At 43.4% G+C, this 27,462-nt stretch overlaps 2 protein-coding genes across 2 annotated transcripts in view; one reads left to right on the top strand and one right to left on the bottom strand.

The window, feature by feature from the left end:
- The window catches only part of LOC135369654 (carboxypeptidase D-like), a 21,895-nt gene extending 16,937 nt beyond the window's left edge, over positions 1–4,958 (top strand). The window contains exons 22-26 of the mRNA XM_064603143.1: positions 47–178; positions 592–777; positions 1,592–1,694; positions 2,329–2,575; positions 2,791–4,958. Of these exons, the coding sequence (XP_064459213.1) occupies positions 47–178; positions 592–777; positions 1,592–1,694; positions 2,329–2,575; positions 2,791–2,806 (684 nt within the window). The 3' untranslated portion in view covers positions 2,807–4,958. The remainder of the gene's footprint in view (positions 1–46; positions 179–591; positions 778–1,591; positions 1,695–2,328; positions 2,576–2,790) is intronic.
- LOC135369655 (ubiquitin carboxyl-terminal hydrolase 32-like) lies at positions 4,959–26,067 on the bottom strand. Its single transcript, XM_064603144.1, has 33 exons — positions 25,896–26,067; positions 23,121–23,248; positions 22,955–23,060; positions 22,728–22,849; positions 22,489–22,648; positions 22,032–22,163; positions 21,805–21,912; positions 21,382–21,497; positions 21,222–21,305; positions 20,964–21,047; positions 20,832–20,893; positions 20,440–20,545; positions 20,126–20,377; positions 18,980–19,108; positions 18,776–18,916; positions 17,951–18,098; positions 17,682–17,845; positions 17,444–17,525; positions 17,287–17,361; positions 17,022–17,160; positions 16,713–16,818; positions 16,431–16,534; positions 15,491–15,766; positions 14,333–14,622; positions 13,206–13,312; positions 11,959–12,156; positions 10,888–11,078; positions 10,512–10,598; positions 10,319–10,439; positions 10,054–10,245; positions 8,697–9,125; positions 7,739–7,831; positions 4,959–5,911 (listed from the first exon to the last, which is right to left on the bottom strand). The coding sequence occupies exons 1-33, from the start codon at positions 25,951–25,953 to the stop codon at positions 5,741–5,743; spliced, it is 4,761 nt and encodes a 1,586-aa protein (XP_064459214.1). The 5' UTR covers positions 25,954–26,067; the 3' UTR covers positions 4,959–5,740.
- Positions 26,068–27,462: the final 1,395 nt, after the last annotated feature.

Raw genomic sequence — 27,462 nt, forward strand, 5'->3', positions numbered from 1 at the left:
TTCTTAAGTAGCACGAATTCTCGATCTTTGAACTTTTTCTGCACAGGAATTTGTTCATAATACCACTGGCACATATGGACTAACAGCTGCCATCTCATGCTGCCCCGCCCCTTATGTGGAGGACATGTTGCGTTTGTGGTACTGGAACAAACAGCCCCTTCTGGAGTTCCTTCAGCAGGTAATGCATGGACCAAATCTGAGCCTCTTCTCTGTGTTTGGATGTCTGAATATTTTTGCAGATGGCAGGGTTGTCATTAACACCGTGGGATACTGTGCCCTATGTTGTAGATTGTTACTTTGGAGATGAGCAGGCGAAGATTTTGTATCCTGTAGATATAAAATGGGAATGCACATGTGTCTGATAGCAGATATCGAGAAGTGGCTCGTGTGAAATCGAAAATTAGCACAACACGTGAGGCTGTATGGTGTTCAAACACGCATAAAACCATTTGGTACTTATCAGCAATTTGAAGTAGCCAGGTGATTTAGATAGCTAAAAAAACATCAGAGAGCTTCTCCTCACTCATGTAATTAGGTAATGCACACAGTATAGACAAATTCAAAGGAATAACATTTTGATTTCAACCTTAGACAACACGTGGGATCTCTGGACTTGTGCTGACACGAAGCCGAGAAGCAATTTCTGGTGCGAACATTACCATAAATAATCAACCTGTTCAGAGACGGACTACAAAAATTGGAGAATTTTGGATCCCCCTTGGTGAAGGAAGCTATACGATGGTTGTGTCTGCACCAGGATACTTTCCAATGACAAAAGTGAGTTGCTGCTTTCTTCTCATGTACGTACTTATATCAGGAATAGAAAAACAGTTCTAGTTTAGGGCATTATTGATTAACAGTGAGTACTAAATTGGGTCACACCGGAACGGAAGCTTCCAGTCAGCATGCAAAAGGCCAAAACAGAAGTGTCACTTGGTGTCAATCGATTGGTGCAATTTGTAGGAGATGCAAGCTCATATTGAGGTGTAAATATTATGCAGTTGTCCTGCGTTTGATGTTGCAGCAAAAATGGAATGAGGAGGGGGACTGGGAGCATACTGAACTGAACTATTGTTGTTGATATTTCATTGCACCATGCAAATACATTTCGAAGTATCAGAACTGAATGTGAAAGGTGGTTGTAGCGATTGCAAAGATAGAGGCTAACCCTGGCATTTCACTCCCAGAGACTACAAGTAGTTAATGATTGTTCCCTGTAGCTTGGAAGGGCCCCTCTGCTCTCAAGGGATACCTATGCAGCAGTAGGATTACAAACACGCGAAGACCAAATAAAACATTTTTCGAGAAAGACTATGAGGACATTAAACATGCTTTCTTGTCTCGCAAAACTGTGTCTCTTTCAGAGTGCAAGAGCAGGCAAAAATTACAAACACCCACCGCAATCGTTCCGGTTTCAGTTTTATGGTTGCCTACATAGCATAGCAAAGGAACTTTCACAGGAGACAACTCCATAGCTAATACGATTAGTCGTATTGCTAGCCACACAGAAGATTTGTTAATATTAGTTGCTCTTTCTTGCACTATTTTGTCCAGTATTTGAGCATGGTGTTCTTTTCACTTACACTTGCAGATGGTAGATGTGTATGCTGGGCCAGGTACAAGGGTGGAGTTCCTTTTGTACGAGAACAACGTAGTGGCAGGTCTTCCAAAGCACGTTTTCGTTGTTTTGCTTGGTAAGTTAAATGCAGACAACCCTATGGTGATTTTGGGTAATCCGAACGAGAGCGCCCAGGTACAGTGCACGCTCTACACGGGAGTCACTCTGGGGCAGTCATCACCCAAATTTGTTGGATGCTCTACCGCTCTTCTACGAGGGTCGCTGCGCTCGCTACGCATTGAGCGTTCGTAAACTTCCGGGAGCGTTGTTGGCGTCGTCGCACTCTTTCGTATGTTGTAGTCGCATGTGAGAAACAGCTCACATTCGCATTATCGGTGTCAACTGAACTTTCATCGACACTACTTTCGTAAAGATCCATGTCGTCAACAGTGAACGCAACAAAGAAACAGATTACAGGCACACAGCCGCAGGAGCAATACGTAGCAGACGGCACTCGCGAGGTGCATATATGCGCATGCTCGTCGTTGAGGGCAGCTCTTGGGGCGAGCGAACTGCTCCGTAGTGCATCACCCGAACACGCGGCTCTTGCTCTAACACCCGAATTTAACGCTCAAGTTCGGAGCAGAAAAAAAGTGCCCCAAATGCATTACCCGAAATCGCCATTACTAAGCCTTCTTGCTGTGCTGTGTGCCCTGTAAGAAAACACTAAAATAGTGCACTCAACTTTCCTGCATTGCCGTTTGCCTTAGGTTCACTGGTTCTGCTCATCTTGGTGGGCTCTCTGTGCACCTACAGTGCTGTGCTTCGTCAAAGGCCACAGCACGCCGGTTTCATTCCTGTCGACGGAAACCTGTTTGAAGATGACGACGACGACGAAGAGTACAAGGTGGAAAAAAGTGATGGGACGCATAGAAGGTTGCTCAAGACCCTGGAATACCATGATGCCTCTTCGTCGGAAGATGAAATCTACAATACAAAACACTGGAGAAATGGAAAGTAAGTTGATCCTGAGGGGCCTCATGTTCGAGAGCACGGTGTACGGAGTGCAATTTGTGTAATCGTAAATCCGGAACACTTCGCAGCTGCAGTCTAAAATACAGTTCACTGGATATTTCCATTGAAAGTGACATTCTAAAACCCTGTCTCACATTGTTGCCTCTCTGCAAGTGCTTCTTTGTGACACAAACTGACGTAATATGCACTTCTTACAGGTTGGCAGAGGCATAGTCTGCTTCAATACATTTTTTTAGATTTATGGACAGCTGTTGCTACAGGTAAACACACAAAAAAAAAAAACTGGTTCTGCAAATTTTATGTCGCTTTGTAGTTTCGATTATTTTGCAATACATACTTTCATGTATTGGGGCAACATTCCTAAAGCTGCATGCCCCAGCTCATCATGCACCTTTCATGACTTCATCTATATGTAAATAGAGTAAACCACAAAGGCAACCTCTTTGAGCGGCTGTGCGGTTCTTGATAGTGTCTCTATTATTATTATTATTATTATGTACATGGCCTGTGCATTATTTTAAAGGGTGTGTTACTAAGCTTCATTCCAAGACGTCTCTGTACGTGTAACCTTCACATCTGGCATTGTTTCAACGGTTGTCATGTCAAAGTTGTAGTTCGTTGTGGTCGTTACATGGGAAGAGTACAGTGGCCTTATTTCATAATGTGTGCTGGTGCGCATAGAGAGATCCTACGCACAGGTCAATCCCCAAGAAAAGGAATCTAGGTCAGATACTAACGCATGGTGAGATCACAGTGGTCTGCTGTGTACACAGATGGTGCCTTCAGTCCGAACGGACTATGGTACATCTAACTTGTCCCAAAACAGAATTTAGAATCTCATCACGTGTAACAACTGCAAGTTAATCCTAGTTCTTACCTTTAAAATGACAGCATGTAGAAAAAGGAACGTAAGGCGACCTGGCTTTGAATACTCCATGCAAGAGAGGTACACGATTAACTTCTCAGTATAGCATGAATGGGGCCTGACATTTTCGGGTTGTATTCTTCAGCAACATCAGGGGGTAAATATCTGGTTATATGCTGCGAGTTGAACTGAACCAGATTCACCCCAATTCTGGTTTACTTGGCATAATACACGACACACCAGTAGACAGAGTATCTATATTTTAGTCCGTGCATTTAAGAGGCAGCACGGCCTCTGTTTCGCCACTTTGTACGAGCATACTTATGCATTTTCAACACAGTTTCCGAAGTTCTGTGTTTGTTATGATGACTTCGCATCCCCCTGGTCCAGCAGTTTTCGGGGAAATATCGGGTTAAACCCTGTTTTTGCTGATTTGAATTTGGGGGTAAATATTGGACGTAATCGGTTATAAACCCTAAAAAGTCAGGCCCTAAGCATGAACTATCATATGAAGAGAATTTCTAGGCCAATTTCGCTGTGGTGCTCTCAGCAAACTAGGGGTTGACTTGTGCATGGCAATGTGCAATACGGCTAAGAACACTACTGTGTCAAATGATATGCATTTCACTAAACATGCTCATCCAATGGTCTTCAAAGGAGCCACATGAAATTATTGACCACCTGTGAAAAACTCTGCACGGCAAGCCTTAATGTACTCTTAAGAAGTGGCATGGCTTTGCACAGTAGAACCTCGTTATAATTTGATGAGACTGCTAAAAAAAACACTATATCAGTTCATGGCTGAGGTTTTAAAACATGGGACCTCAGATTTAGTTCACTATGTCCATATCTTCACTGTGTGCAGGTTCTACTGTAGTACCCATTTGTGAACAATTCTCCCATCGTGCAGAAGGGTCACACTGCCACTTAAGATACCAGCATAACTGTCTGTTGACATGACGACTCAGTACTCTATGGTACATCCACATTGATTCAGTGCTGCCTGAAGAAGCAGTCATGAGGATAAGGAGCATTTGTCTTTCTGTGTCTTGCTGTTCAAAGGACAAGGTGGATCTGCCCTCAGAAGCACTACAGTACCCTCATACTGTGAGTGTTAGAATGAGATGACATCAAAGAGTACTGCAGTGCAGCTCCATTGCAGGGACTTTAGTATAGAGACAGCATTCCTAGTATGTCAGCAGTGCCCTACATAGATGTTATTGTTCACAAGCTTACTTTGTGTGTGTTTTGTTACCAGACCACCCAGATGTTGACTGTGATTCATGAAATGTTTACACACACATACTGAGAACCCCAAACTGTTGTTAGCACATTCCATGTTGTGTATGCAGTGTCACAGGCTGTTTCAATACTTGAAATGTGTAACGTGTACTGAACAAGTTACCCACATTTGACTATCCTTTTGTACTTAAGCCCAAAAGAACGAAATTGCTACTTCTAGTCAATTCTCGGCAGAAATAAAGGAGACTCTAAACATACTGTAACGAGTATCCTTTATGCAGTTCTATATATATATATATATGTATGTATATATTCACATTTTCTCTCACAAATTGTCTACGCTGGTACCATTTCAGCATTTTACATACCACTGAAGCACTCTTAGTCAGATATATTATATTTACAAATATCATAAACCTTTGGTTCATCTCACGGCTATACATTTTCACTCTAGCTTCAAATATACAAAACAAGTACGCTTCACACATATTTGCCTTTTGATTAGAAAGTTACCTACTAATAGTATAATGTAGAAAAAGCATCGCGACACCACTTATTGCCTGCATTTAGCGGCTATCTTCCGAGGTGCTCTGCTCGGGCACCCACGACAAAACGAATCAAATAAATGATTTCTTATAAGCTACCAAATATCTGTGTACTCATTCACCAACGTCAAGGTACCTAAGAATATCACATATGAGCAGAGAGAGAAAAAAAAAAAAAAAAAACGCAGAAGATGCTTTCAGAGGTACTTGACGTACTACACTTAAGACAAGCAAGATCACGCACACAATCACGTTATCCGTAACAGTTGACTAAGCTAGTTACTTCATGCACGAGAGGTGTTCTTCCAGCGAACAGAACGGGTTAAGGTCACTTTAACGTCTGCCGTGCATCTTCCCTCGCATCTCGCAATTCACAAAGATGAGAAGAGCAGGCCGGGCACGCACAGCTTTCCTACGGGCAACATTACGCAAGAAGCACGGCCATGCTACGGTCGTTCCACTGTGTTTTCAGCACAAAATCTATCTTTAAAACACCTACTGAAGAATGCACATCTTTCGAAAGTCGTTTTCAAACTCGTCATCAATGTCTCTGGCGTCTGGCACTTTGCCCTCTGTGTCTGGCATGTAGGCCTCGTAGTCTATGCCTTCGCGTTCGTAGAAAAGCATGTACGCTGAATCTGAGTCAATCTGGTCTACCTTCACTTCCTGAAAGGCAGACACAGTATCTGTCAGCAACGGATGTATCAAAAACTACGTTCGAATTACTGTAGAAGTGTTCTTTTTTTTTTTTTCGCGCGGAATTATTCTGCACGTTTTTTTGCTCGTTCCTCCAAAATCGCGAATTTAAAGTTCCCGCGAATATCTGTAGCCACGTGAGCGCGAAAACCGTGCTGCGCCCGACGCTATACCGCGACTACCAAGACCCTCTTTCTACTCCATAAGCAAGCCGCAGAAGACTGTTTTTTGTCCCATCAGGCAAGATCTAAAGAAACGAAAATTGAAAACGCTTTGGTTAGTCCTACACACGCATTCCACTGTACATATATGTATATCGCTATACCACGAAGCCGCAACATGCCTTTCCCCGCCTCCTCGAAACCAGCCTCTATGATAGTACGACGTCTCGATTGAACTGTTCAGTGCCCTGAGTGATAATCAATGAGAACGGTTAAAATGAGTTGGCTGCCCTGCATATGGCCAGTACTATAGCCTCCTGCATGATCCCTAAAGGCCATTGTACAGGGCTTTTCCCCACCCAATGTCCGTGAGGAGAAGAAAGGGATTGACATGGAACGCCGCCATACCCGTGAACAACGGACGTCTTGGTACGTGCCGAAATGTGCTCGAGTATTGACAGTGGCACGATAAGCAAGAGCAAAGCACTCCCGGGATCCTGTTGCCGCGAATTCAAGTTCTCGCGAATCACTCCTCAAACCAGCTTTGTCCAAAAACGCGAAAATATTTTCCACACGGAAAAAAAAAAAACACTTCTACAGTACACTGTTACAGCTCAAACGTAATTAAAATGGGTATAAGGCCAGAGGGTATTTGTCTGAATGCTACGTGCACTTTCGAGTATCCGAGACATTTATCGCTGTGTGCCTTATTATCAGAACTGTGAAGTAAATTATTACTACCTGAATTAATGTTGCAAGTTGTTCGTAATGGACTTAGAGTTACTCTGGGAACTACTTTGTGTGCGATACAGGGTTAAATTTTACGTTAAATCGTGAATCCTTTCCACCACATCTGCAGTTTTACTCATTCACGAAAGATAATGTCAGCGTGACTTTTTGGACAAACAAGAATTGAGAATGCTCTGCTTTCGAAAGGCCAATGGACATTGCAAGCTTTAGACACGTGCAGCATTTCCCCAAGTGTTTTTTGCAAGTTAAAGACGGCCCTTTTTCACTGTTTTACTACGGTACTTTTAAGGCACTCAGCAAACTTCTGTCTAGCACAGTTTTCCATTCATCGTACTCAACTAGTAGTTTCATTTGTTCTTTCAATAATGATTTCCATATTTGTACTGCATTCCCCAGCGAAGTATACAAACTTTTTACATATTATATGAGAATTGTATATTGAAAGGAAGTCTTTCAATGGACGACTTTTTGCAGCAACTGCAATTCAGTTATGTAAGGTGCCAACGAGGAGGACGAGAGGGTGGGGTCACGAGGAAGAAAGAAGAGGACACAGTTTTGGACTATTGGGTTCCTTCGAGAAGGAACGTTACAAGTTACAATGATCATACTATTATCATACTGTAATCATATTTGTAATTTGATTACTTTTACAAGCACGTTGTTGTGACTGCAATTCAATTACTTCTGAAAAAGTAATTTTTGCAGGTCTGCTTATTATCTACATAATCTGTCTGCACAACATACACATAAAAAGTGCTGTGGCACATCTGCTTCTTTTTCATTCGAGCGATTTTGAAGGAAACCGCAAGGCCACCACACTATTTGTGGGAAAGTAGAACCTTACGTGCATGCAGTGGATGACAGTATATACTGATGAAAACATTACCTTGCAGCTGCTGTCATTGTAGCAGTACCACCTGTTGTTAGGATTGCAAGCATACGAAACGTAATGACCTCCTCCGAGTATACCAGAATGACACTGAAAGGCAAAAGCCTGTAATAAGCATCCCGAGCTGCAGTGTTACTGTCACTAGTCTTTGCAAGAAACTTGGAAACAATCAAGACAGTTTATGGAACCTTGCAGTTCAGGTTACGCGATCAGAGCTGTTTTTACCCCACTTTCGGTAAGACCTGGAAAACATGCAGAACTAAACTCGCCCAAGCACAAACGCAGGGGACTTTGCATTTAGGTTTGCCTCTCACCACCTTCGTCCTTTTTTCCTTCGGCACAAAAAAATCTGCTCCATTTCTGCTATTACAATGTTGTCCGATTTCACCCCGTTCTACAGCTTCAAACACAATAAAATTTTATCCCAGAATTTAGGAAAAACGTAAAATGTATAGGGCCCTGTGTTTTGGGTAAAAACCATTTTAACCCCAGATTCACATCATTGTCACTTAAGGTAAAACCCGAAAAAACAAAACAAAAAATACGACGGAAAACTAACTTGGCAAAGTAAAAAATTCAGTCGCAAATACCGGCACTAGGGGACGCTGTTCCACATCTCATGCTCATGTAAAACGCAGGAAGCACTCATCTTACTTTCCCTCCCGAAAAGTCTGCTTTTCCACCCGATATTGCGCGATTTTACCATCTTACGGACCCTGAAATAACACCTGATTTTTACCCCCCCCCCCCCCCCCCCCGATTTTCAAAAAAAAAAAACATAAAACCCGAAAACACAGGGTATTTATGTCTACACTTCTTTGTGCTATGCTATTCTACAAAAAATGCTTTAAAATTCATTGGCCAACAGCTGACTGGTACAACGGTATTATCTGCCCAGTGTACCTTAGAACCATCAAGAGCGCACGGGGAAAACAAACAAAATATCGCAACTTACCGCCAGAGCATACATCTGGTACTTGAGGTCCAAGGGGTGGTAACCAGGATGAAGGCGGTGCTGGTGGTGGTCCTGTATTGTATCGACGCCTCCATCCCAGTCATGATACACATCCCCATTAGTGACTGGTTGAACTGAGGGTGACTGGCTCGATGGTACACAAGGATGGTTCTGCGTGTACTGACTAGAATTGCCATTTTTCGTAGGACACCTACTGGCTTGCTTCCTCCCAGCCGTGGATTGCACTGTTGCTGGTAAACCCTGCTGGTGTCTACATAACCTCTGTTGGCACTTGAAACTCATGGCTGCCTTTCGGGGAACTGGCGACAAGTAATCCGTGGGATCGAAATCTACGAAGGGGAACCTCACTATTTTCTGCGACTTCACCCACTTGCCGTTGAGCAGCTGGAAACGTTTTAGGTGAATGATCTGGAAAGAAGGAAAGAGAAAGGGGCTGTCCCATTTTCCGTCCCATTTCATAAACCTGATGTTGAATAGTTATGTGTGCAGACTGTTATTGCTAAACTTCTGTAAGATAATGGCGTTCAGGAGATTGTCTCAATTAAGCAGGATATAACGCATAAAGCCCGAATCCCATAACAAGCGACACGCGGTAGATACACGCGAGAAGCGACAAAATCGACGTCACTGCCGCCACACGAGCGTCAAAAAAGCTTTGTCGCGGCTCAATATTTCTGCATCTACTCCCAGTAGATATTTGTAGCATGTCGCTGAGTTCGTTGCCTGTTGTTTGACAAAACCAGCTAGATTTGGCGGCGTGAAACAAGAACTGAACGCGTGGGCAAGGGAGAGGGTGGAGAGGGCAACCAACAAAACTAGCAGACGAAGAAGTGGGCGGGGCGTTGGGTACTTCAACCGCAACGCCACTGCGTTACGGCGAATATTACATAGCCACTTCATTACAATTTCTCCTCGTTTTAACGAATGAAATACTATTTTTGGTATATTTATGGCAATTTACAACTTAGCTCGAATAAAATAAGCATTGCTTCTCCAAAAACATCATTTCTCGGTGACGAAATGTCGCTGCTCAAATGGACCAGGAAGTCACGCCATGACCAAACGCGACAGCGACAAATTCTGCAGCGCGTCGCGTGTCGCTTGTTATGGGGTCCGCGCTTTACACAGGTTGAGCCTTTCTTCCTAGAATAAAAAAAAAAAAGGAAAAAAAAAGCTACTGCTTGTTGCCAACTTTTTTGGTGAAACAACGAAAGCAAACATAGTGCCAGTGCAGCACTCTTCACACCATCCAATATTTGCAGGATCTGACTAAGACTCATCTGTCCATGCAATAATGAATAAAAATAAATTAACAGAGTCAAACACTTGGTTATACCATTATGGGAGGCAGGCGGTAGATTTGCAATTTCTTCGAAGCTAACTGATGCTGCTTGCAGTGTGAGCAGTAGTATTTTTCATCCTCTCCCAAGTGCTCCTCTTTCGTGAACGCCTCCAAACAATCATGCACGCTGATGGGCTCTGCTTTCTGTTGACGCGTTCTTTCCACGCTGGGGTGATCCACGTACACCTGCGGAAGATGCAGCGTGTGACGAGGAGGCTCAAAAAAAGAAGTTCTGAGTGCGTGGTAAAATCTCACATACTCTTTCTTGGGATGCCTGGTACCTCAGGTGCAGAGCTGTGGGATCCCAGTCGATTGAAAGGTAAAGGGAGCTGAAGCTGAAGTCTGCGTCATTGCAATCGATCTTGCAACCCCTGCAAAACCTGAACGAGCAGAACGTCGTATTATATGCTGCTTTATGACTGAGCAATCTACACAGAAACGTGCTCACTCACTTGTACCAGGGGCACCAGGAGCACATCAAGCCATCCTTCTGTACTGCCTTCAGTGTGAACGGGTACTCATACCCCAAGCTATCATCACTAGAGAAGGAACATTTTTGAGGGCGTCAGTTGTGCAGGATTATTAAGAGCCTCTAATCACTGGAACTACTAAAATGAAGCAGCTAAAGGCTATGAAGTGGTGAGTGGTGGTAATTAAGTGCTACCACTGGTAATCCACGTGACGCCATCTCTCTTAGCAGGCCCCTCCACGCAACAACTAACTTTTAAACCTGATATTATCATCCAGCTAACTGGCCTTAACTTCTGTATGGTATGTGCAAGCATGTATTACTACATGCACAGCTGTTACTGGGCGCAAGAGGCTTACCAATCTTGAGCGTGATTGGGAACAGTTGCTTCAGAAGGAGGCAAGGGTGACACAAGTCGTGCAACTTGTGTCCACACCATTCGGTAGAGGTCCTGTTTGCTTGTGCCATCGTGACATGGAAGCAATAATGGCAGGCCAAAAAGGGTAGGCCTTGTCTTCTGAGAGGATAGGAAGTACACATCCTGACGCATCTAAATTTAAAGGGAGGGACGAAGAAATGTCAACAAACAACTTCCTCATGCTTCCGATGCACGTTTTACGTAAAGTAGTAGTACTGGATTTACTGTAGCTCAAACTGCTCCAAATTTTCGTGAGCAATCTCACCTGTATACACGCTACAGTAGAACTTCACTAATTCGATTTTGCTTAATTCGACATTCCGGTTAATTTGAAGGATTGCTGCGTCTTCGCGCATTGCAACCTGACAGCATAATTTGAAGAAAACTGGCCTGGTATCCCGCTTAATTTGTAACACCTTTTCTACAGAATTTCGTCATCTCCTATTGGCTTCCAACCCACGCAACGACGACCTGCCATAAGAACCGCAAGCTTGCTCCCTTGCAGACTTCCCTTTCCCAAACGTCAATCGCACGGTGCAATCTCCTTGCTCCTCCGCGCTTCCTTGCCATCCAGCGTGTCCCTGTCCCTGCGAATTCTGCTGTGCTGCCATTACGGATTACGCGAACCGCATTTTGGATCGCTTTCGTTCCGTGCTTTTGTTGAGATCCACTTCGAAGTCCACTTCTTGCCATCATTGCAGCCGCGAAATGTGCAATGTGCTGTAAAGTCCTGACTAAGGCCTCTGTCTTCTGTTTTCGAAAGTTGTTAGGTGTAGCTGTTATTGAGCACTGTGCTATATGTCATTTTCGGAAAGCGGCAGACGATGATAAGCGAGTGGTTCGGCAAATAAATATATTTTCCTTCAGCATGTGCCCAAGTTTGCTTCATTCGAAATTTTTTCGCCATCCGCACGACTTCGAATTAACGAGGTTCTCCTGCACCAAAAAGGGGTGAAGCAACCGCTACTTTTGGATTACTTGTAAAATGTCATTTTCCAACCGCGGAACGCACCATTTTGCGGTGGTAAGCAATGACAAAGTTTCTCCGAGCCAGCTCGGAGAGGTCTGCAGCTGATGAGTTGCTGGTAAGACTCGTCGTCATGCCAGAGTCCATGTACGGTGCACTCCAGGACCCTGATGCAGCTGCACTTCCCGATGACGTAGATCCCGGTGTATCTGGCCGTTCTGGGACACCCTCACTGCCAGGACCCTGAGTGCGGATGAAAATAACAGCAACTTTATTGCGAGGTGATGAACGGGGAGTTTCATCGCCAGAGGCGATACCCTACCCCATTGCTGGTGGTGATGCGGGGAATAAAATGTATTCTAATATTATAATAGGTATATAATATACAGGTATAATAGATCAATTTAAAAAAAAAATCATATTATATGTGGGGGAGCTGACACAAGATGTGATTGAGGGTACCTCAGGCAGAGACAGATGTAGAAAACTGTTGCAGCACCCAAGAGGAAAAAAATGAAGGCTTTAAAAATTTAATGAATTTGCTAAGGAAGCTCGAATTATACGAGTAAAGCTAATGACTGTCAACACAACAATGGCCGCATTTCACATAAAGAAGACCACACGTTGGGCACAAATTCTCACGTTATTTTACACATGGGCCTCTAAGCTGTGCGACGGGACAATGGCAGATAACTCGAAATATCCCACAGTTCCAATTAATTAGGTGTAAGTAATGGCCTATCTCTACCCGCATTATACACACTACAAAGGCATGTAAATTCCCTAAAAAAAGTACACAGAAAATAGTTACGTTTGCAGAAATGCAACTATTTCTTGCCTGCCCCATTTTTTCTTGTCAATTTTTACAGATCCAAAATGATTTCTAAAAATGTAAAAATTCTGCAATTCTCTTTTGTCATGTCACGTCATGCTCGGGTGTGTGTGTGTGCATCTACACTATTGTGCAATTCTGACCTTTCGTGATGGTACCTATTACGCACAACAGTTCAGCTAGTTGTACACCCAACAACGCAGTCACTGGATACAATGTTAGCGATATTAAATTACCCATTTTGTGCCAGTGGTTCTACGTGTGACTCTCGCACAATCTAGCGTACGTGATGGACAGGTGTGTGCAGATTTTGGCGGACAAGGACAGGGGCACATACGCACACACACACACACACAGCGGCGACACTTACAACCCTAGCGAACCCACGGGGTCTCCCAGTAACGTAAGAGGGGCAATAATCCGTATCCACGTTGCAGCAGGGGAACCCCAAGTTCATCACCTGGCCAGTTAAGTCACCATTGGCGTCCCCGAGGCTTGGTCCCACGTCTCCTGTTGGCACGCTTCCATTGGCCAATGGCTGCAGCTTTACACCGGCACCGCTAGAGTCTGTAATTCAAGAGTAATGAGACAAAGCAATCAATTCATCAATTTCAAGCTCTCCCACTGCCAAAACTGACAGTCTTCCTTTTTCTTTAAAGGCACTTCTGCTGCATAGCATTCAGTTCCCACCAGTCAAATTGATGAGAAGACCTTTGTGGTATGCATCCTATGTCACTCAGGTAGGTCACTAAAGTACTACAGGTTTTCCTGGCGATTTTAATCCAAATGCCAGCTAAATTAATCCACATGCCATGCAAACTTTATGGGGCATGGATTAATTTAGCTGGCACTCGGATTAAAATCGCCGGGAAAACCTGTAGTTCATGTAAAGTAAAGTAAAGTGAAGTCATGTGCAAAAGGTGGATTTTCAAGGGCAAATCAAAGCAAATTGTTTACGTTTCCACAAGTATTTTCAAATCTAATGTTTTTTAATCTAAACTCATGCAGTTCAAATCTAACTTTTTGCACTGGCTTCCCGTTGCAGCAGACCCTGTTCTCAAGGGGCTTATCAGTGCTTTTTGCATACTTTATGACAGCGACCAGACATTTTTTTGAAATAGCTAGAGAGAGATCTTATGTCCAATACACTAGTATGTCTAATACATAGTATTTGGAAACAATTACACCCTATGTTTGATTTGTGTACAAGAAAATTCAATATTCACACAGCCCTAGCTAAAAAAGCATATTTACATACACTCAAAAGTTATAGGGGTAATCTAATATGTCACAAGTATATCTTGTTCTCGGAGAACCATCCCCAATAACACCGAATATCCTCTGGATGTACGAATGATGTCCTAACGGATTCGTACGTACGAAGAATATTCTGTGAATATCCGTCGGATGTACGAGTTCGTTAGGACATTATTCGTACATCCAGAGGATATTCGGTGTTGTTGGGGATGCTGTAGGACAAAAAAAGTAAAATGTAGTAAATAATTAACAAACGAAAATTGGTAGAGCAAAGGTTTCACCACCTAGCTTCAAAAATGAACTCTTCATAGCGGAAATGTTGCTACTCACTCGTTATGACCATCCTTTGTATTTGCGTAAGGGTTTGAGGTTCCCTGTGGCTAACAACCAGCGAGTCTTCGTCTGAACAAGATGCCAGGGAGTCTGGAAGCACTTCGTACGCAAAAAGGGCTCCGATTGGAGATGTGGCTTGTAGTCTACGGTCGTCCGGCAGCAGCAGTTTGATGACGGCCCCCACAACCTCAGTCAGCATGAGTTGGTGGGTCCCCAGACCACAAAGAGCCGACACCTGGACCTTAACAGCTGCGTACCGTTCCTCAGGGTTTAGCTGAAGACCGTACCTGCGAAGGAATAATCCGGAGCTATTAAACTTCTGCATTACAAGCTTTTACTTTCTGACTGGGAAATACTCTTGAATACAGAGGACTTAAATTGCTAAAAAGTGCTAGTGTACCTTTGCCCTGTCCACAGAAACATGAAAAGTGTGTTCGCACATGCACACGCTACAGGAAGCTCATCCAAGGCACAAATATCACTCAAAACAGGTTTCAAATACACAGTGTTCTGTGTTGCTTCCAAATTTCAAGCTCTCACAGCATTGGTGCTCAGTTTACTGGTATGTGTACCATACATAAGACTTATAAAAACGAGTGCCAGCCACCATTAGTTATTTGAAGATCATAACATAGTTGGATGGCCTTAGATGAACCGGCAAAAAAGTCCACAATGCAACACTACAATGACAGTCTGATCACTATGTTGTAATCATGTGTTTTATTATTAGAGCCTGAAGTTTTTGGGAAATTCTTTTTATATGGCAACTTCAGATGAAAAAAAACTTCCAGTATGCTAAATTTGGGGAGAAATCAGGCTCAATTACTCAAACGAACTGTACTGGTTTGGTACAAATGCTGATGTAACTGCATTTGCTGCCAAACAGGTGGGTGTGCATTCCTACAGTCATCTCAGTGATGGCAATTTGCCGGATAAAAATCAGGTTTCGGGTTTTTACAGGCAAACTTCAATTTGGGGTGCAAATTTGGGGCAGAATTGGGATAAACCCCAAAACTTCAGGCTCAAATTATTACGGTCTTAATTGAGACACTCCTGCTGTGAACATAACAACAAAGGTGGAGCAACAGAGCAAGCCAAATAATATAGCGATAATTTTTGCATTATTCACGGGAATTCGTTCATTATTTTGCATACCTGACAGGTACAGATCCGTCCAGTCTAACAACCACAACTTCAACATGAACGCAGCTTTCCATGGGGAGAGGCAGGGACAGGAAGTTGAAAGGATCGAAGCGCACGCTGGTGTTTCCGCACACCATGCAAGTGACAGTGGACTGGAGCTGCCCGTGGAATAAGTCCACCACCACAGATTTGTTGCGCCTCACGTGGTTCTCCCAGGCCTCCCAGGCTACCTCGTTGTCGGGCCGACCGGCACTGTCCTTCAGCTCTATGTAAGGCTTATCTTGTACCCTGCGCAGACGTAAGCGTTATTCCGGTATAAATACCCGCGCAAAAAAAAAAAAGAATATACAATTTTCCGGTGTAATCCGGAAGGGCAATTGGTTAGGAATACTTTTCACTTTTCCCCCGGAAAGGAAAAAAAAAAAGGAAATATGCAGGAAACTTGCACTAGGAACTTAAAACTTCCTTTTATGCGTAAGTATTCTTAAAGTAACAACTTGAATTCCTAAGTAACCCTCAGGTTAGGAGAATACTACTACTTACTAATAAAAAGAACTACATTACACTAATTACATGTGTAATTAGTGTAACGTAGTTCAGTCAGTTCAGTTAATGTAGTAGTAATTCACTTGTAATTCCTGCACTACAATAAATATGCCTCGATATTATTCAATGGTGAATACTTTCAATAGTAATTCCCTCAGTAAGATATTCCTGGTGAACAAGAAGAAGTTCCTTTTATTCCTTCCTGCAGAATTCCTTCCTGCAGCGCAGATAATAGTTAGGAAAAAAAGGAAATTGCAGGAAACTTCCTGCTTTCCTTTTCTCCTAACTATTATACCGGAAAGAAATACGGATGACAAAAGAAAGAAAAAAAAAGGAAAAGCATACGGATTGCCAAAAAGAAAAAAAGAAGAAGAAGTAAGGACATGCTTCCTTAAGCCATCCTTACCTGTTCAGGTCCTCGTGTAACCCATCCAGCAGGAATGCCAGCAACTCCTGGGAGTCGTGCTGCTGGAAGCCGTTGAACCTCGGTGCATACTTCCCTATTGTCCACTGCAGAAAAAATATGCAGTAATACCCATTTAATTAATTAGCTACAATTAACCTTAATTTAATTAAACGTTCCCTAAAGGGAACTTTTGTGCACATTTTAGATAACTAGTTTTTTTTTTTTTTTCTCATGTGAAAGTTGAACTGAAGGACATGCTTTAGACTGAGTTGATGTACACACCCTAAGCTTTAGTGGTGCGACAGTCTTGGAGGTCCCGCTCCAAAGGTCGTGCACTAGGTCTCCGTATCGCTTGGCTATGTGGCCTTTCATACCCAGAGGATTTGATCTGGCATGGATAGAAAGAGTTTCACTTGAGAAGTGAAACATGCGTAGTAGCACTAAAAAATCTGCCGCATGCATTAGCGGAAAAATAGCAACATGCGTGCGCCTTTTCCAGGAACACATTTTTTACAACGGGCATATTTCTTATGTTACACTCAGCGTAACGTTCTCGCAACAGACTTGCAGAATGTGATCAAATCTGCTCACCGATTAAGCTCGTACAAGTGCTTCTGGTTGATGAAATACTGAGTCAGGGGCCTGGTATTGCTAACACACTGTACAGCAGCATTCATGAAGCATGTGTTACCCAAGTTGTTCAGCCCAGTGGCACCTTTTTCGGTTGGGCCTAATGATGCAAGCAAAATTGTAAGCGCAGAAAACAAGACTGTGATCACATGAACAAATAGTGTGGTGTGGTTTTTGCATAGAAGTTAACATCTGCATGTGTACTTCATTGTGAACTACACCATACCTTGGTTTTTCTGGTCTAGCCTAGCATTTATAATACAGGACATTTCTTCGGGCCATGTTTGATCTTTGTTCCTCACTGAAAACAAAGAAGCTTGCTGCAAAATGTTTCACACAAGTACAAAAAATTCTCACTAGTACGTAATTATATTGGCATTTACCTTCAATTAAAATCTGTTCTCCATCTTCAATGCCCAACTGTTCGAGAGTTAAGGGTTCCTCTTCCAAGAGCACCAGGTTAGTCTGCAATTCAACGACATGATACACGCGTGAAAACAGGAGACCACAAAGCTGGCATGGCACTCTATTGTCGGGCAACAGAAAATATAGTATCGCACAGCACATCCCATACACTATATCAAATACAGTATAGTTCTTTCATAACGTCAGACCACTTGCCTCATCCCTCATCTGCCACAGCCTTGTATCATCTGACCTCAACCTCAACCGTGCGCAGAGGAAGTCAAACACCTGGCGTAGACTAGAAGTTCGGCTGAACGTTGCCAGGTAGGCCAAATAACGCTTTGGGGTCGTGTTGATCTGCCCGACGGCCATACTGCCCACTGGAAGCACCAAGGAGCACAATTATTGTTGCAAGGGCATTGCCTACCAAAGGCAGTTTTATCGGAGCTGAGCAATGGCTTTAACTGCATCAAGAGGAGCATTACCATATGCTGAAGCAACACTTCCAACAACCGTTGTCCAGCTGGTAGCCGGAACACGGGAATTGACGCCGGGCGTGTGATGTCGGAATAGTTTCAGACAGACGGGGTAGAGCTCTAACTCCGGACTCCCACCTCCAAGGGGTTGCACTACCTTCATGTGGAAGACCAACGTGTTAGTGCAACAGTCATTTTTGACGTGTCATCTGTTTAGGTGTATGGATATACAGAAATAAATAATGGTAGATAATTTAGGAATAATGTCTATGTGCGAACTACATATCCACATAGTGCGATCCTTGAGGCATATTATTATTTTAAAACTGACCAGAAAGATTCATACAAACCTATTATTGTGAACACACAGTTGTGAAAATTTGAGTAATGACAGAAGTTGAAGCATCAAGAGCATAAATAGGGTCCTGTGTTTTGGGGCAAAAACCGGGTAAAATCCGTTTTTACCACCGGATTTGCATCATCGTCACTTAGGGTAAAACCAAAAAAAATCCGAAAACTTGGCAAAATACAAATTCAGCTGGCAATATTGGCACTACAGGACGCTATGTTCCACAGCCCATGTTCATGTGAAACGCGAGAAGCCCTTTCTTTCCTTTTTCTTTTTTACAACATGAAATTCTGATTTCCACCCAATATTGACCTTTTTGACCCTGTTTTACGGCAACCGAAATAACACCCGATTACTATAACCCCCCCCCCCCTCAATTTTCAAAACACATAAATCCCGAAAACACAAGGTCCTAAGCATAAATGCCATCAGCTTTTTCCAAGTACCTAAGTCCAACAACTGAAAAACTAATCTACAAAGCCTACCTGCCGGGGCAATGCCGGCGATCCACCGTACCACTGATAGAGGGCCCGCCACACAGATTCTGGGACCACTTCAAAGTCCCGCCCCTGAACTAGGGGAACGTTGCGATGCAGACGACCGCCTTCCCCTGTCAGGACAGTCGCCTAAAGGAGAAAATGTTACTTGTTGACTTACATGTCACTGATGAAGAGGAGGTCGTGACAAACCTTTATGGCAGTGGGCATCACAAGGCCTGTATTGTCAATGGACGGAGGTCTCTGTGGGAAAGGAGGAGGTACTTTCCTTGCCAAATTAGGTGATGGAGTGAGCGAAGGCGGCCGAGGTGCATCTGTGCCCTGCACAAGTGATCGAACATATTTCGACGTTTGAAATGGTAATTATGAGTAACTACTACATGGCTCTAGAATAACAAAACACAGGCATAACTACAAAAAAATCTACAAAATATTTTGAAGTGTCAATGAGGATGTTGTTGCATCACAAGCCAGAAGTGCATGCGTTTGCATAAATATCTGAAGTTTTACGTATTGAATCAATCGTGTATTGGCGTATGTGATTTGGCTAGACAGGGTGTCCCAACTAGCGTGCGTTACAATTTAAAAAAAAAAAAAACACTGAGAACTCTATGTGAGTGAGATCTAATGAATGTTTTTAGCAGCTCACGTCCTAGTCGCCTGCATCTTTCTTTTTTTCAGTGTGCCAAATTAATTAATGAGGTAACATTGATTAGCCAACTAAACTTATATTTATTTAAGTGCCGAGAAGTCAATTGGAAAGTTGTACGGTGCATTGAGAAATGCGAGGTGTTTCCGATAAGGCACGTATTGTGGGGCTTTTCTTCTTTTTTGCCGTAAAGAAAGCCTGAGCAACACCAAAATATAAGCAAACTGATGATGATGATGATGATGATGATGAGGAGGAGGAGGAGGAGGAGGAGGAGGATTGCAGTTTTTATGGCGCATGAGCAACTAAAGCAATGGTGCGCCAAACAGTGACCGAAACCAACTGCACATAACCAAAGGTGGCGCGAGAAGGTATCGGAGTTTCTTCTACGAGACGAACAATTAAGTTCTTCAAGCAACAAGCATAGCGATAGCGCTAATGAAATGCCCAATCTCTCTGCAAAATTGGAGACAGATGAGAACTGCGACAGATAAGACAGAGAGAGCATGTGAGTGATGTTGCCCTTCTGATTCATGGGGTCAAATTTACAGGGGTTGAAACCTAAAGTCCTCCAACCATGTCAAAAAAAGCAAATAAGAAATCACATATGACAGCACAGCATTTGCGGGTACTTAAAATTGTGGTCTAAGCTCTGCAATTCGAACAGTCTTTCACACAAGCTTCCGCACCTGTAGCGCAGCAGTGCGAGAGCACTTCGGAGAAGCTGGAGCACTGGGACAGCCATTGGTCAGCGGCGCTCCGCTCTGTGCATCGAAAGGCAACACTGGTTCCAAGTCTGCCGATAGGCTAGTCACGCTCGAGAGAACAACGCAGCCATCGTCCATGGAGGAGCGTGCCACGCTCGAGTCGATTTTCCGCTGCAGCTTGCTCGTGAGTTTCACGCCACTGTTAGACGTAGACGAGAAGCCTGAGGACCCCGGCTGTACAAATATTACATACATTAGAACACCGTCATTGGGACAACGGCGTCACTGCTATGTACCCTAAACTCGATGTATTCGCTCCACGACTTCCACCAATCCATCGAGATCAGGTGAAGAACTTGGCCGACCTTGAGGCCGCGCCTCTCCTCTCTCAACAGCCAGCCCCTGGGAAAAGGCAGAGGTCAGAACGATGGCAAATCTCGACAAATCTCGTTGGTTCAAAGTCCAGGAGAACCGCAAATTGTTGTTTGAATTATTAGAAATTCATCCAAATATGTGATGCAAGATTAAATTATTGTCTGTTGAATTAAGCGCGGCTTTTCAAGACATTGAGAACATTGTAGGCTAAATGAAACTTTGAAATCTGTCTGAATTAACCAATGGTACAATGTATCAAAGTTTGAATTAACGAGAGTCTACTGTATTCCATCATCATGAGAGCGGTATTTACCTAACTATTTCACCTTCTTCTTCCCTTGTAGATGGCCTCAGTCCCAGAACAATATGGCACACCTAGAGACAAAAGGGCATGTACACACGCAACCATCATGACATGCACTGTGACAGAGCAAAACTAACGTACCTGGAACATGAGATTAAGTAGACAGTTGGCCAGGCTGTGACTCACCGTCCATACGAGGTACTCATCGAGAGATATGATCCCATTCTATTGAAATAAAAAAATTAATAAATAGTGAGCAATACAACGGGATCACGTCATGTGGGATGACCCCTGTGATAATTACTCGATAATACATATTTCTACTTGTTCTTCGACACTCCACCTCAAGGGGACTTGATCGGAAGTCACCACTACTTGTACAAGTGAGCAGAGGCATACCTTGTTTGTGTCGTGGTTTTCAAAGACTTCGTTGACCAGTGCACTGATGGCTTCTTTCGTTGGTGGATGTAGGATCTTAAAAGGCTGTAAAAAAAAATGTTCAGCCATATTAGCTGGTTATGTACTCTGACCCCCTGCCTGAAATCGTGGTGGCTCTCACCTCTTCAGTACAGTTCCTTTCTTCCTGTTGAAGTGCCATGAGTGAGGCTACCATGTTGTAAACTTCCTGCCTCGAAAGTCCCCCGTCCATGTCCTCGTCAAATACTTTGAAACAAACTGAAAGGCCAACACGCGAAGCGGCACACTGCTGTGAAAATACCTTGGCAGACTGAACTAATATTTATGGAGTAGTAAATAAATACCGCACACAACCATTTCACATTTCAAGAATGTAGTTTCATTCCTAGACTACCAATCGCGCAACTTTGGACATCTGACAAGTTCCATTGCAACTGCAGAAATATATGTACCAACACTAGGCCAACTATTTATGGAGTATGATGTAAGTAGGTGTTAAGTGCCAGGACTGTTGAGTGCACGTTAGGGACCCAACAGGCTAAGAACACTCTCATGATACGCTTACATTTCTGCCTTTCTGCCAAGGGCCCTCTGCAGCAGGCTGAGACACCACAAGCCATTTCCTTGAAATCTATGTGGTTGTCCCTGTTCTCGTCAAAAGCGTTAAAAATGCCTGAAATTAAATAACAAAAAATTAATATGGACACAGCAAAGCTATGAGACAACAATGATGTGTTTCTTGGACAAGCAACATGGGGACTACAGCCACAAGAAAAAAATGTCAGCACCTACCTTTACATAATGTTACTGGCACTGGAGGCGAAATAAGTGGAATGAGCATTTCCAAGTCGAATCTTCCTGTCCGTGACTGTGTTTTCAGCATCCAGTACCGTTTTTCTAATTCTATAATATCTGTTTCTTCCACTGAAAACAAGGACACATGCATAGAAAACTTTTTTTATAGATCTACGATCTAGATAGACGACAAAGAAAAGCAGGAACATAAAATACACTGTGTGTTGACATGAGCAACATTCCCCAGAATACCCCAGCGGAAGACAGAAAAAAATGTCATAGTGCTTAGTGATCAATGTCACGTCTTTTCCTGCGTTGCAATATCCTGTGATGCAGCCACGAGTCATTCCGTAGCAGACGACAGGAGCACGCTTTTTCCATTTTCGTCCACAGGAATATCCCGCGCATACATTGCGGAATATCGAAGAGCTGAGAATGAATGAGCGACACGTACAGTGAGTTACCCCAGCCAGTGTCTGGTAGAATGTTGGTGTTTCCAAGTCATTCGACAACGTTACAGAGCACGGCTCGTTGAGGAGCCACCGTGTGAGGGATGTCGCGTCAGGATGTAGCAGTAGCCATGCCGCAAAGTCTTCAAATGGAACCCTTTCGCTCTGCAATTATTCCGCGATGCCCAGACAGGGTTACAAAACACAATTTGCTAGTGCTCCAGTCACATAGCGGATGACTCACCTCAAGAAAGCAATCTGCCACAGCTTCGGGAATGAAGCCACCATCACATGCCAAGACCAGCTTGATCATGTCATTTTTACACACGTGCGTGCCAGCCTCATTTGCGTATAAATTGAATATAACTGCGGTAGCATAAAAGAGAGCAAAGTGGTCAGCACCTGAGACAGAATATGTGAGGCATCCTTTGCTCCTTACCAAATGCGGGGCAGCATTTTATATCAACTTACATCGGAGTTTTTCTTCCGTGCTGCCTCGTGTGAGTAAGACTAAGCCGCACAAAAGGTCCTTAAAAGTTATTCCTTTGCTTGTGCCACCGCATGCTTGAAAAATATGCTACAAAACGGACAAGCGACCGGTCATTGAATTACGGATGAGAGGCACCTCCAGACTCACCTCTGCTAACTTGAGTGGAACAAACTCGCCAAGCACTTCTTTGATGAAGGCCTGGCGAGTGATGATGCCACTGAGGTTAGATGCACGCTTGAAGGCATCACGAAGTCGCCTAAGTTCAGACTCGGACACTGGAAAGACGAGGTATTTTGTGAAAAACGTGACTGTTGGTGACACTCAGTGTGCAAAAGAAGTTTCGGCTTGGGAAACATGAAATGGAAAAGTAGTAAAGTGTATACGCCTCGTGCATCACGATCGTAGCGCCGCTATCAGCGCGTAGAGGCGGCGGGCAAAACGTCTTCCGAGAGTCGCTCTCACACGTCTTGGTTTTCATGCTGCGCTATAGCCATGTATCGAAAAGGGTTACAACTAGGCTGTTCCGGAGTTCATATCTTAAAAATCCCTTTGTTGTAAATGAAATAAGGTTGGCACCGGATAGAAGGTAGGAAAGATTAGAAGTAGAAAGGAAAAAAAAGAAGAGCAGGAAAGAAGTGCATAAGTATGCCATCAATTCAGTTATCAGATTGGGTTTAGGTGTTCCTAGAAGATAAAGGAAAAACCAGTGCAGGGAAGATAGGGATAGCAGGGAAGACAAGGACAGCTGGGAAGACAAGGATAGCTGGGAAGATAAGGATAGCTGGGAAGATAGGATAGCTGGGAAGATAAGGATAGCAGGGAAGATAAGGATAGCAGGGAAGATAAGGATAGCAGGGAAGATAAGGATAGCAGGGAAGATAAGGCAGGGGACCACAAGAGGGAAAAAAAAAAGATAGGATGGGATGTGCCACTTTTGAGAAAGAGGCGGGACTTCAACAGGATATCAACAGGATATCAACAGGATATCAGCGCAAACTTGTGCACAATAAAATTTTTTGTTCGTCAGTCAGTACTGTATGTTGCGTTGTCCAGTTTAACTCCTCGACACTGGGGATTTGAGCGATTTTAAGACATAGCCGTGCTTCTTGGAAGTGATTTGGTCACTCTTCCTTTATCATTTGGACAATACCTTGTTGAACAGTGCATATCCGCCACAGGCAATGCCGTCGCACTATAAATGTTGCGTTTATGGCTGCTCAAACACGTATACGAGTCTGGACGAGTTCTGGATAACTGTATTTTAGCGAAGATGCACGCGTTTAGCATGCTACATTTTAGCGAGGAAGGCTCATTTAAACGAATTACGTTTTATAGACGTTTTAGAGGATGCCGTTCTATAGTGGCCTAGGTTTTGGTCTTTGTAGCACGCGCCTCGGACGAACTAGCCGCCCATTTAGTTAACTATATAGTTAGCCAAACCCATCTAATCACTAAGATCACACAAATCACACAAAATGAAAATAATAGTGGCTCGAATTTTTCTGTACGCCCTTGAAGAGAAGAATATCTTTAAACAAAGTAAATATGTTAGGTATGTGTGTCTGAACGTGAGCATTTCTTATATATAAATTCAACATGTGATTGTCCACTGCCTCATATACAGGGCGTTTCAACTAATGTAAAAAAAAAATTCGTCGGAACAATATGGGGTCAACGCCATTTATCTCCGGGGAGATTTTGCCATTACATCTGAGTGCTGTTATCAAATTGTTGTCGTTGTCAAACTGCTGTTCTGCAAATAAACTTGTATTTAAATTGAACGCACAATGTCAGCAGTCACTACGGTCAGCATGGCAGTGACACACAAATAATCGTCTGCGACGATTCCTGGACGAAATGAGCGCCTCTCACGCACATGGATTCACTGGTGGCAGCCCTATAGGCGCTGCACGGGGCGCATAATTCCGAAGGTTGAGACGTCTGAATGTTGTGAGATACGAATGAGTAACTTTTTTTTTTTGTTTAAGCGTGCATGGTTCAAAAATCAGTGTGTGTGTGACTGACTTTTGGTATTTCGCTGATTTCTTGAAATTTTCAAGCATAGAATTATGTCACACGGTAGCGCATGCTTCAGAAAACAGGAGTGGAACTGATAATCAGTTCTCTAGATATCTGCGTCGAGTTTGTTTTAGTGGAGCACTTCGAATGCAAATATAGATAACAGTGCGTGGCTGTTGGTGGGTATCGTTCAACACAAAGTGGAAAGTCACAAGTGCAACATGACAACACATGCAGGGAGCATCACACAGTAGAAGCACCACTATATCTCCTTGAGAATCCCTCTCTGAGAATGTCTTTCCAATTACATTTTCCAAAATAGCCACTGAAGGTTTTCTGTTTAATGTTTAGCTTGGCGACATTCTGCTTTGCCGCCAGTCGTGAGGTCAGATCTGTGCCCTATCACTTTTCAATCACGAGAAGTTCCAGAGTCCACCACTCCGATGCTACTTGTCGCGCAAATGCGAACAATTTGCATTGCTAGCCAAATGACTCAGCGTTGTCAACAGTGTCATGTGTATTTCATATTTTAGGTTCCCTCGTTGCTTTTCTCCGCTTCCTATGAAAACGAAGAAGATGTGTGGGAACAGGATTTGATTTTGTGCGGAAGCTGTGCATTCAGAGTTCCTTTTCACTGTATTTAGTTTGTTTTCGATTGCCGAAGTCGTGAGCAAAAAGTTGAATCGTCAGAATTCTAACAACGCAATTACAAAATATTACAGCTTTCAGTATACCGCTGCGGGGAACAAGCGTCTGTATCTCGCTTCGCCGTTTCTACACATTTAGCACTTCAGGATTGAATAACACAATTCAGCAAGATCGTGGGTCGGACATCAATGTTCATATTTAGGCCTAATATTACGACGTTTTGATAGGAAAAAATCGAGAGCTCTCAATACAAACCTCTTCGATATGCATCTTCACAATTAATGGAGCAGGATTTGGAATCCTTGGCACCCATAGCGCATCCGCAACTCACTGAAGTTCCATATCTGAGTTTCAGACAGACATGTTAATCCGATGGAACGCACTTTTACAGCCCGAAACGCTAGCCATGCTTGTTGGTCACATGACTAAACACACTCGGGTCATCCTCCTTGCACTTCTGCTTCCGCTTTTCCGCTGTCACGGTCAACCCTCCCCGTAGATTTCTCAGAACATTTTTCTTGCAAAAAAAAAAAAAAAAATCTGTCATCAGCTGGTTATTTTATGGCATTCTTCTGCAAATTTTCTTTGATTGCAGAAAAATAAAAGGGGAGAGAGAAAGTAGCACGGGCAGCAATTACTTATTGAATTGATCCTCATTAGTTTCATTTCATGTTTCATTTGGTATGAAAGCATGGAAACACGAAACACCCTCTGGCTAGGATTCCTTTTTTTTTTGTACATTCCCCAAAAATGAGGGCAAAGGCGCTTGTGTATGTTGTGCTCCGGTTCCGGAAAATATGGTCCCGGAAAAAATGGTTCTTGGTTGCGTGGGCAGAAATAATGGTCCCGCTGGCTCCGTGCACCCAAAAATAGAAGAGCGTCATGTCTGATGAAACGGATCATAGCCGATCAAGTGCCGTCATTCGCCCTCCAGATTTGTTGAAATTGGGGGACATGCTTTTTTAATTAACATTAATGTTACTGCACAATAAAAGCTGCACACCATTCAATGAGGAACGTAAAAGCGGTTACATTTGCTGCACCACTTGTATTGTGCGGAATGCGTCTGTTCTTTCTGTTCCTCTCGCTTTTTTTATTTTTGTGGAGTGCAGACGACTAGGAATCTATTCTCCAAGGTCCTGCTACCTTCTGCATAGTATTACGGAGTTCTGAAGTCTTACAGAGCAGCGAGTAAAATGGCACGTTACCTTCTGTATTCGTACCAATGAAATAAAACGCATATAAATGCTTCAAACTAGGCTCACTATCCTGAGGCTCCGACTTCGCACTCGCTGTTACGTGGGTGTCGTCGGATGTAGTCAGGTGTAGTTCCCAACCCAACCTGAATGCTGGTGTTTTCCTACTGTTGGTCAGACAAAGATTGTGCAGTTCTTCTCATACTTTCTACGTCGATGAACCGTATCTTCAGCAGAAGCGGAGTTGTAAAGGCAATGAAACAATGAATGAGTGGGTGTACAGCTTTTATTGTCCACAAACATCGACACAGAAAAGATGCAGGGGGCAACTGTAGAACCCCTCTCTGACCAATAGTAAAAAAATACTAGCATCCAGCGAAGGATATTGCTAGCAAACTAGTGCAGTGAATGATATCGCTTTTTATGTTACTCATTGAATGGCATGTAGATTTCATTCTCCATTAACACATGAAAAAAAAAAAAAAGAAACCGGGAGGGCGAACGATAACACTCGGTCGGCTGTGACGTGTTTCATCAGCTATCCGCAACTATGCCCCTGTATTTTTGGCTGTGCAGGCACCTGCGGGACCATTTTTTCCGCCCACACAACCAGGGACCTTATTTCC

The sequence above is a fragment of the Ornithodoros turicata genome, chromosome 10 (genome assembly GCF_037126465.1).
Source record: "Ornithodoros turicata isolate Travis chromosome 10, ASM3712646v1, whole genome shotgun sequence".
Taxonomy (NCBI): Eukaryota; Metazoa; Arthropoda; class Arachnida; order Ixodida; family Argasidae; genus Ornithodoros; species Ornithodoros turicata.

Bases quoted from the DNA above. Each gene is read 5' to 3' on its own strand.
- LOC135369655 (XM_064603144.1), bottom strand. From the start codon at position 25,953: ATGGGTGCCAAGGATTCCAAATCCTGCTCCATTAATTGTGAAGATGCA. The intron at 19,109-20,125 runs GTGCGGAAGCTT...TCACTTGTGCAG, and splicing joins CTCGCACTGCTGCGCTACAG to GGCACAGATGCACCTCGGCC. The intron at 16,819-17,021 runs GTGAGCAGATTT...TATCCATGCCAG, and splicing joins CACTTGTACGAGCTTAATCG to ATCAAATCCTCTGGGTATGA.